The sequence below is a fragment of the Scylla paramamosain genome, chromosome 12 (genome assembly GCF_035594125.1).
Source record: "Scylla paramamosain isolate STU-SP2022 chromosome 12, ASM3559412v1, whole genome shotgun sequence".
Lineage (NCBI taxonomy): Eukaryota > Metazoa > Arthropoda > Malacostraca > Decapoda > Portunidae > Scylla > Scylla paramamosain.
Window position 1 is genome coordinate 2,752,501 of NC_087162.1, and position 10,000 is coordinate 2,762,500.

The window sequence follows — 10,000 nt, forward strand, 5'->3', positions numbered from 1 at the left end:
GACAGAAAACAGTCAAGTCAATGCTGTTTTTCATAAACATGCCAAAATCAATGCAATCAGGACGCCATAGTGCAGCAGTAATTCTACACACCTAAAGCAAGCACGTTCACTTCATCTTGGAGCAGTGATTTTAAGAAACTGCATGTTCACAAAGAATACCTCACCTCATGAACGGAGCAGCCGCAGGCATTCTGGTCAACTTGTCCTCGCCATCAGTCAGTCACAGTTAACACGTCTTCATGAACGTCATTTTCCTCTCCACTGGCCATCTCCACTTATGTTCTCCCACCGCCGTCTCCACTCACACTCACACTCACACACTGCTACACGTTTTATCGCGTGCTTTTGGTCCCCACGGCCATTAGTTTTAGTTTCGTCCCACGCTACAAAAGTGGGCGCGGCCATGAACAGCGGAGACTCAGGCTGGAGCGGCCACTCACACAACTGTTGGGTGAAAAGAGCTGCGGATTATAATAGATTCAAACCTTGATTCAGTTTCAGGTGGAACTCGACAAGAAAAGTATTACAGAGAGAGAGAGAGAGAGAGAGAGAGAGAGAGAGAGAGAGAGAGAGAGAGAGAGAGAGAGAGAGAGAGAGAATTACTACTATTAGTCCAGGAGAAAAGTCCAATAAAAACTGCGTATGTCCCCAACTGTCCCACTGAGTGCAAACACTAGCATGAAGAGAGAGAGAGAGAGAGAGAGAGAGAGAGAGAGAGAGAGAGAGAGAGAGAGAGAGAGAGAGAGAGAGTACAAATAGGTAAACAAATGAAACACTTCCATTCAGTAAGAAACTATGAACTCTTAATGAGCTTTATGTTTTCAGCATTCACATCATTGTTAGCAAGTGAATACCATAATTTAGTCATGATGGAATAAAGCACCCACAAAATTGGAATGTGTTAAAATGAATAAGTGAAAATGTCAAAAGTTCAGATTCACAGCAAATCTAGTTAAACGAGCTTGTTAAAAAGTCACTACCTACCAGCCTTTAACATGAAAAGACCAATTTGCTCATTAAATATCTTGTAAAGTAATGAGACGCAACCAACAAGGCCGCGATGCTCAAGACGGATGTGTTTCTAAAATAAGTAGTAAAAACTTTTATTTATTATCAGTTTTCGACTAAATATATCAACTGCACCGACGTCAGCATCTCATTTTCCTGATTACAAGTAACAATTGACGATACGGCTCTTACATTCACGTTTAGCCCTGAAATCAGTCATTTAATGAATTCGCTGGGATATCAGTGAAATAACAAGGATCGATTTTTTTTTTTTTTCTAGGACGGGCACAGTGTAACAAAAAAAAAAAAAAAAAAAAATACGCGTAATAAATTATATCAATATTACGGTGTTATATTCTCCGCAGTGCTTAAGCTAAGAACCCTATTCTCAGATACTTCAGTGCCACATCTTCACTATATTCTATAGGCTTTATTTGTAATGACACGAGTTTTAAGGCTGTTTTTATTATTCAAGTGACAGATTAGCGAGATTTCTAAATTAAAAAGAGAAACACTGACGAGAAACCGGCTAATCGTCTCTATGGCCTTTGAAAATAGTCATGATGAGAGAGCAAAGCCTTTCAGAATCCTGACCTATAGCTAAACCGTGCGCCATATTTGCACTAAAATCCTCCAGCTCATATAACACTAGGACGGGACACAATAAATAAAACAGAAGGGGCGTCGGCTTGTTGACAGAGCGGGAGCCACGCAAATATACTCATCAAAGTAAGCCAACACCAACACGCCCATGCCGGTGTTCCTTAGCGCTAAAAATAAATAAATACATGATAAAATAAATAAATAAATAAAAAGTTAGGATCACCTGAAGATCCGCCACCCCAGACTCTCTCACTTGGTTAGGTTAGGTTAGGTTAGGTTAGCCTAACCTAACCTAACCTAACAACATGAACGCATTAAAAAACTGAGTGGATATAAAAAATGCAGAAAAAAGTTTACTTCATTAAAAGTATGGGATCACCTGAAGATCCGCCACCCCAGATTGTCTCACCTGAAGATCTGCCACCCCGAGTGCGGCTGGGGTGGCGGATCTTCAGGTGATCCAAAAGTTACTAAATAAAGACGTGAAAAAAGTGGTAATAAACAGGAAATAGATGAGTGGATATTTCAAGCAGCATCTTCGTGTGATCTCCGTGACGCACCCAATCCGCTCTCACTCAGCCCTTCACGTCCTCTTGTAGCTTTAAAATCATGGTACTTCTATTGCAAGCGTTTATTTATTTATTTATTTATTTTTTTATCTGGCTTTAAGCGACCACGCTGTATAAGTAAATGTCCTAACACGTCCTTGCTTTATTGTAAGGTAACCTGTCTGACACACACACACACACACACTAAGGCATTAAGCATTGTCAATTCTCACAATAACGCCTCCCCACTTACCATTATATCTCTCCCTCTCCACGACATTGCACTACTTCTCCTATCTCAAGTTTCCAACCTCGCACTGCACTCAATCCAGGCAAACGTTTGTTTCAGGCATCGTTTACTGATCGTTTCTCAAGGACAACGCGCGGTATACACCCCCACTAACAGCTTTGAAACGGAACTGAGTGCTGTGGATGGGAGGAAGGGATGTGACGTCATGAAGGATCATCCATATGCGCATTAAGTTTTAATTCAGGTACCTCGTTTTTCTCTTCTTTGTCTTCTAGTTTCGACAGTACTATTGATTTTTGGAAACAGTTTCGGAAGATACTATTTTCTTTTCCTTGACGTGTTAACAGATGATGTTTTTTTTTTTTTTTCTGCATGCCTCCTCTCCCCACGCGGCCTCGCTGCACAAGACTTTCTTCTTTCTCTCACTCTTATTCTGTCCACCTCTCTAATCCAAGAGTTAACCAGTATTTTCAGTCATTCATCCCTTTCTCTGGTAAACTGTGGAACTCCCTGCCTGCTTCTGTATTTCTACCTTCCTATGACTTAAACTTTTTCAAGAGGGAGGTTTCAAGACACTTATTCTTCAACTTTTGACTACCGCTTCGGACCCTATTCAGGGACCGGCATCTCAGTGGGCTTTTTTTTTTTTCTTTTTATTTATTTATTTTTTATATTTTTTTTAGATTCTTGTTGACCTTGGCCGGTGTCCCTCCTACATAAGAAAAAAACAGTTACCGCGAGCCACTAAAACAATTAATAATAGTTAGTAGTAGTAGTAATTGATCATTTGTCATTAGCAATTAATAATAATAATAATAATAATAATAATAATAATAATAATAATAATAATAATAATAATAACAACAACACTGATAAAAAAAAAAAGACATAAGAACATTAGAATCATTAAATACTAAGAGCATCAACAGTACATTTTACAGGAACAAGAATATTGATGATATTGATAATAATAGTAATCTTAATGATAATAATGATGCTATTAGTAATAATAATAATAATAATAATAATAATAATAACAACAAAAACAACAACAACAACAAAAACAACAACAACAATAATGAAATGGAAGTCGGGTGCTATTTATAATTCATGAATTAAAGAACTGCAAATATCAGCTAGAAGAGAGATAATAAATATTTCTTTCAGTTATCTTTAAAGACAGGAAGGCTCGTTGAGTGTGTAATGTGTGTCCAGACATTATTCCACATTTCAGGACCTAAGTACAATAATGAATGAGTAAAGGAGCTTTAGGGGAGGCTATACCTTTGACAGAAAAAAAATGGTCCCAGGTTTTTTTTAAGAAGCGGGAGTTCACGTTTAGATAATTAGGACCAACCGCAGGAAGAGTTGACTTATAGGAGGTAAGGTCATGATATTTACATAGACCATCAATGTTCAAAGTATTATAGTAAGAATTTAGTATTTCAAGAGAATACGTGAATGCAGTACAAGGGGAACAATTACATTAGCGAGCCACATCACAATACTTCAAACAGGATTACGATTCTTCACGCTGCATCAGTTGCAGCCGAGCTTGATCCTTTTAGCGTAATATGATCTATCAGTGTGTGTGTGTGTGTGTGTGTGTGTGTGTGTGTGTGTGTGTGTGTGTGTGCTCATGCCCACTCTCTAACTATTGTGGTTAGTGAAGGCTGAGCAGCAATGAATCCAATGAATTGCTGCTGCTCTTTCTCACCTTTCTCACCATACACCAGGTAGGGTTGCCCCTGTCAGTCATGGTGCCTTAAGAATATCCTCCATGCTTCTCTGTCTGCATACAGCTGTGCATCCTCAGTATGTTCCAGTGTCTCTCCTTTTGCAGCAACTGCCTCACATATTCCGTCTCTCCATCGCTTACGTACTCATTGCTGCTGCTCTCAGATCTGAAAAAAAAAAAAAAAAAATTGTGATTAATAAAATTCTCTATAAAATACAGAATTTTAAATCATGAAAAGTAGAAGAAAGCTTAGATAAATCAATAAAGTGTATTTTTTATTTATTTATTATTATCATTATTATTTTTTTTTTACTTTCTAAACTTTGTTTAGAAGTGAAACATGAATAAAGTGAAGTATTATTATCTACGCTCCGTTCCTGTGAACACAAAAGAATGTTTAACATACACACAATGTTAAGGAACATTTTATCAACAGATAAAATTTAGGCATTTTTTTTTTTTAATTGCCGACCTCGAAAAAAATGCAATTAAAAATTTCTCTCCAAACTGTTTTAAATAATAAAAAGTAAAAAAAAAAATATTGACAGAAAGTTTATATTAGTCAATAATATCAGTTTCCTTCTTTCTAAACTTTCTTTAAAAGTTAAATATAGTTAAAATTAAATATCATTATCTATGCACCGTTTCTATGAACACAAAACAATATTTAACATACGCACAATGTGTCTCATTGAAGTAAGGACCTTACCTCTATTATCGGAGAAAAAATGAGATTGAAATTTGAAATTTTCTTTATTTTATTTACCTATTTATTTTATTTATTTATTTTATTTATTTATTTATTTTTTTCAAATCCACAGTCCCCCTACCCTGGCTACGTCACATTCTGACTTGGATGTCTCTCTCTCTCTCTCTCTCTCTCTCTCTCTCTCTCTCTCTCTCTCTCTCTCTCTCTCTCTCTCTCTCTCTCTCTCTCTCTCTCTCTCTGCCTTATTCAAAACAGTCCATGTATTTACGGCAAACTTGAATATGTTTTGAGGAATATTTTTACGATTAACATAGAAGCCTTTTGTATTTTCTTATTTTTTATTTAATTCTTATTGATAAAGATTGGTTAGTTCAGTAGTTATTGTAAGATTACTAAATATCACTTTATTACTGTTCTCGTAAGTGGTGTAGAATTTTTTCCCAAAACTTGACATTTACCGTGAATACTTACAATGGCAGGTGTTGGGTGCACTGGGCGCAGTGGGCGGTAAAGTCTTCCCTTGAGCCTTGGTGTGTGCTGTGTGAGAATCCTCGCCTTTGAGTGGAGCGACGCACGTGAGCAAACAGTTGAGTTAGCCCTGAAACGCACATTCACATTCTTACCAAAGCGTCTGCACTGATAGAAAATGCTTATATTCATGGGTATCTATAATAATTTTTACGCATTTAAACATCCACGCATAGGCAAAATAGACTAATAGATCAAGAAAAAAAATCAGTGAACACACGAATGAATAAATAAAACATTACTATTCACAACAATGACAACAAATAATACAACACAAATAACAACAATGAATCGAAGATGCATCCCACACGCCACCCACATCAGGCAAGCCACGGCATTGCAGCAAGCTGGTGTCAGAGCAAAGAGTGGATGGGCGGTGCTTCTTTCCTTCCTCCTGACAAAAGAGAGGCTGTGGGCGAGCGGGTGTGGGTGCTGATCAAGGCAGTTCTAAGTTAAACCTCATAAGACCACACGATGGAGGCTGTGAGGCAAGGAAGAGTAAGCAATCAGGACGAAGGAAAGGAGAGAAAGATAAATAAAACCTTCTCTCTCTCTCTCTCTCTCTCTCTCTCTGGTAGGGCGTCCTGTCAACACCTCGAGCCTCACACAAAGGGACAAGACCATCTGAGCAGCGCAAGCAACAATGAAAAGAAAAAAAGAAATGACATGCATGGCTGCCTACCTTACCTCTCCTTCCCGAGACGCAATGCTGGCGCCATCTTAACTTTTTTGTGGCGAAGTCCTTCATCTTTCCCTCACCTTCTTTTTATGCCAACGCATTTTTTTATATTCCTCATTTCTTTGCTCTATGCCTCTTTCTTCCTTTGTTATTTTTTTTTCCCCTCTTTACTATTCTCTCCCTCACTTAGAATTAAATAATGGAGTTTATCTGCTTCTTCTTTCCCTGTCAGTCTCTCCTTCCTTGTATCTTTTACCTTCCTCCTATAAATCCTTGTTCTTTCTTCTCCTACCTTATTGTAGCCTCCTCCTTCTTCTCTTGTTCGTCTCTGAATAACATCAAGTCCTGAATTCAACATAATGGGCCACTTGTGAAATGAAGGTTATTTTCTGTGTCATATCTTTATAGTTCCGTTAGATACGTAAACAGTTCCTGATATGTTTTCTCCTTTTCTTCCTCTTTTCGCTACGTGTAGGCCAGATGGCTTCTTGCAAGTTCTCTACTTTCTTATGTTCTTTTCGTACTCAACATTTTCTTCCTTTTTTTTTCGAAACTGAAGAAGTCTTTAATCTTCCTCTTCTCGTAACTTTAACGTAACTTTTCCTTCTTCCTATTTTTGCTACCTAAACAGTCTCCTTTTCTTCTCTTCCGTACTAAAAAAATCATTCTTTTCCTCCATCTTTTCGTAACCTCAACAGACGCAAATTCGCTTTCCCCAAGGTTATGAAGAAAACAGACAAGGAGCAAAACGAAAAAAGAACTCCATTTTCCACCCAAACACAATTTGTACAAAGGAAGGGACGGTCCAGAGGCGGCAGGATGCTACTGGAAGGGCAGGTCACGTGTCATCTTTGGGTTTGGAGAGGTCCAGGGCGCGGGGCAGCTGGGAGTGAAGAGCAGGGAGGAAGGACGGTAGGAGGAAGGGAAGAGCGGACGGTTGTGAGGTCTGGAGCAGGGGACTGGTCGGGGAGGACAGCCACGGGGGATCTGCGCCTTTAAGAGTGCCGAGCCAGTGTGTTGGGGGCAGGAGAAGGGGTGACACGGGAGGAGATAAGCCCCCGGTGAAGGGAAAGGGGCGGGAGAGGGCACTGAGGGGAGACCCGAAGTGAAACTGTTGGGGAGAGGACGCACTGAGAGGCAGCACTAGGGGCGAGGGCGGCGTGCTGCTTCCCTCACGCCCGCGGCCCACCGTCACGCCGCGCCGCTCCAGTTCCCTGCAGCAGACAAAGTGCACGTGAGGGGTGTTGACGATATGCACACACACACACACACACACACACACACACACACACACACACACACACACACAGAGACTACTCTTTCCTCTTTCCTTTATTTTTCTCCCTCCTACTGCTCCTCTTCTTTCTTCTTTACTTATTTATCCAATTATTCAATTTATATAGTAAAGGTTAAGAGAATTAAATAATAGAGGAGTATTTCATCTCTCTCTCTCTCTCTCTCTCTCTCTCTCTCTCTCTCTCTCTCTCTCTCTCTCTCTCTCTCTCTCTCTCTCTCTCTCTCTCTCTCTCTCTGTGTGTGTGTGTGTGTGTGTGTGTGTGTGTGTGTGTGTGTGTGTGTGTGTGTGTGTGTGTGTGTGTGTGTGTGTGTGTGTGTGTGTGTGTGTGTGTGTGTGACCTGCAGTACTCACTTCTGTTTGGACGTGTCCCTGAAGCCTTTGGCGAACGGGTTACTCTCGATCTTGAGCCGCGTGATCTGTGTGGAAGAAAGACAGTAATGATAAGGAAGATGGATAGGAAGAAGAGGAACGCAAAGGAGCACAGAGAGGAACATAAAGTAAGGATAGCAAAGATGAAGGCCCCTCCCCACCCACTGCTCCAGCCAGAATCAGCAATGACGTACCATGCAGTGTGAAGAAATTAAATGTAAGTTTTACAGGATAGAGGTAAGCAAACCACTGTGTCTACTTCTACCCGATGCTCGACGAATAAGTTAGTTAGGTTAGAACGTTGAATGCGGAAACCATGATGTGAATTATTGACTAGCTTGTTATCTTCGAGGTATTTCACCATATTGTCTCGAGTGAAGGCTTACATAGACTTGCAACCAGCTGACGCCAAGGTAACAGGTCGATAAAGGAGGAGGAGACAGATCATTACTATCATAAGCAACACTCACGATAGGAATATCACAGTGAACAAACAAACACACGAACGTTAAATATACTAGTATACAAAGCTAAAAATTCAGATAATAATAAAAAAAAGAACTATACTTAATAAAAAAATAACAGCAACAAAGAATTACTGCAGACATAAATAAAATACAAATCTAATATTCACCTGACAACAATAACTCTTCCTCTGCAATATTTAATACATTCAAAAACGACACGTCACCAGAGAGAGAGAGAGAGAGAGAGAGAGAGAGAGAGAGAGAGAGAGAGAGAGAGAGAGAGAGAGAGAGCGTAGGAAGTGGCACCGTCGCAGCCAGCATAAACAAAGCACGTGATATTGGTGCCTGAAGCGTTCAGTCCTAAAGCCAATGGGACGATACTGAAAGATGTGGGTTTATCAGGATGAGAGGTGGGCACTGAGGAGGAGCAGCGGGTGGGAGAGGGAGACTGGGAGGAGGAGGAGGAGGAGAGGAGGAGGTACTGTGGTTGAGTCGTCTCCAGTGGCGACAACGAGAGATAACCGAGATATAATAGAAAGTGTTATCTCGTGGTACTTTTCTCCACTCTCTTCCTCCTGCACCGTGCGTGTCTCGAGTAAACAAGTAGAGAGAGAGAGAGAGAGAGAGAGAGAGAGAGAGAGAGAGAGAGAGAGAGAGAGAGAGAGAGAGAAGTCAAACAACTAATCGCACACCAGATAACGGAGATATATAAACAGTAGGAGGTGATGAAAATGCAGCCTCACCACCATCATCACCACTACCATCACCACTACTGCCACCACCACCACCACCACCACCACTACCACTATCACCTCACCTCTCAGCACCGCCTCATCTTCACTTATCACTATATTAACTCCAAAACACTTCGCTGGCTCACCTGTCAAAGCCACCTTACGTGTCTCAGCACAAGGAGATCTCTGACCCACTAATCCACACGTACCGCCTAGATAAGCAACCTTCGTCTTCCTGTACAGTGACTTTTAGTTGACCTCACAGAACGAAGACAGGAAACTTACGACTTATTAGGTACTAGAGAGAAGCATCTGCCATCTATGTGTGAGAGGGTTAATTTGAGTGGGTGGAACCGCCCTTTGCCAGTATATACATAAGCTTCCAAACTGGACTGAAGATTGCAGGACCCTTTGGCGTTATTTATCATTATTATTATTTATTATTTTCTTCGTGTGTGCAATATCGTTTTCTCTCTGCAAGCTCACGAGTTAGTTTGGCGACAACACAATTCTTTGATGGCACATCATTAACAATGGGTAATTAGCGAAACAGCTCGTGTTTATTTCTGAGTTAATAGAAGTTCGTGTATGTTGTGACCTCGTGACGCCCAGGAAAGGAGCACACTAACGCCCGTTTCTCCATCAGAAGGTGCCAATGCGTAGCACATCATATTGCTGTGAAATGAGAACTTGAGTAAAGGAAGAAGAAAAGGACTCATTCTTTTTCCCTTTTCATCACTTTCTGCTATCTGCCTATAGATAAACAGATAGATAGACAGGCAGACAGACAGATAGATAGACAGGCAGACAGACAAACAGACAAATAGACAGACAGATAGACAGACAGACAAACAGATAGACAGATAGATAGATAAATAAACAGACAGAAAGACAGACAGACAGACAGATAGATAGCTAGAGTAATATAAAGATACAAAAGCAAGTAGACAGACAAACCTTCAGAAAAAAAGATAGATAGATAGATAGATAGATAAAATACACATACACATACACACGGTCACCCACCATTTACCCATAGAAAACAACAATCACCATGTCACCAGCAGCAA

At 40.3% G+C, this 10,000-nt stretch overlaps 2 protein-coding genes across 3 annotated transcripts in view; both read right to left on the minus strand.

The window, feature by feature from the left end:
- LOC135105522 (uncharacterized) overlaps nt 1-6,661 on the minus strand; it is a 35,331-nt gene extending 28,670 nt beyond the window's left edge. The window contains exons 1-4 of the mRNA XM_064013723.1: nt 6,072-6,661; nt 5,328-5,454; nt 4,127-4,313; nt 165-444 (exon numbers count right to left, since the gene is read on the minus strand). Of these exons, the coding sequence (XP_063869793.1) occupies nt 4,175-4,313; nt 5,328-5,454; nt 6,072-6,132 (327 nt within the window). The 5' untranslated portion in view covers nt 6,133-6,661 and the 3' untranslated portion in view covers nt 165-444; nt 4,127-4,174. The remainder of the gene's footprint in view (nt 1-164; nt 445-4,126; nt 4,314-5,327; nt 5,455-6,071) is intronic.
- A 143-nt stretch (nt 6,662-6,804) lies between these two features.
- The window catches only part of LOC135105519 (T-box transcription factor TBX20-like), a 13,289-nt gene continuing 10,093 nt past the window's right edge, over nt 6,805-10,000 (minus strand). For both annotated transcript variants that reach the window (XM_064013719.1, XM_064013718.1), the window contains exons 8-9: nt 7,712-7,776; nt 6,805-7,277 (exon numbers count right to left, since the gene is read on the minus strand). In XM_064013719.1, coding sequence (XP_063869789.1) covers nt 6,902-7,277; nt 7,712-7,776 — 441 coding nt within the window. In that variant the 3' untranslated portion in view covers nt 6,805-6,901. The remainder of the gene's footprint in view (nt 7,278-7,711; nt 7,777-10,000) is intronic.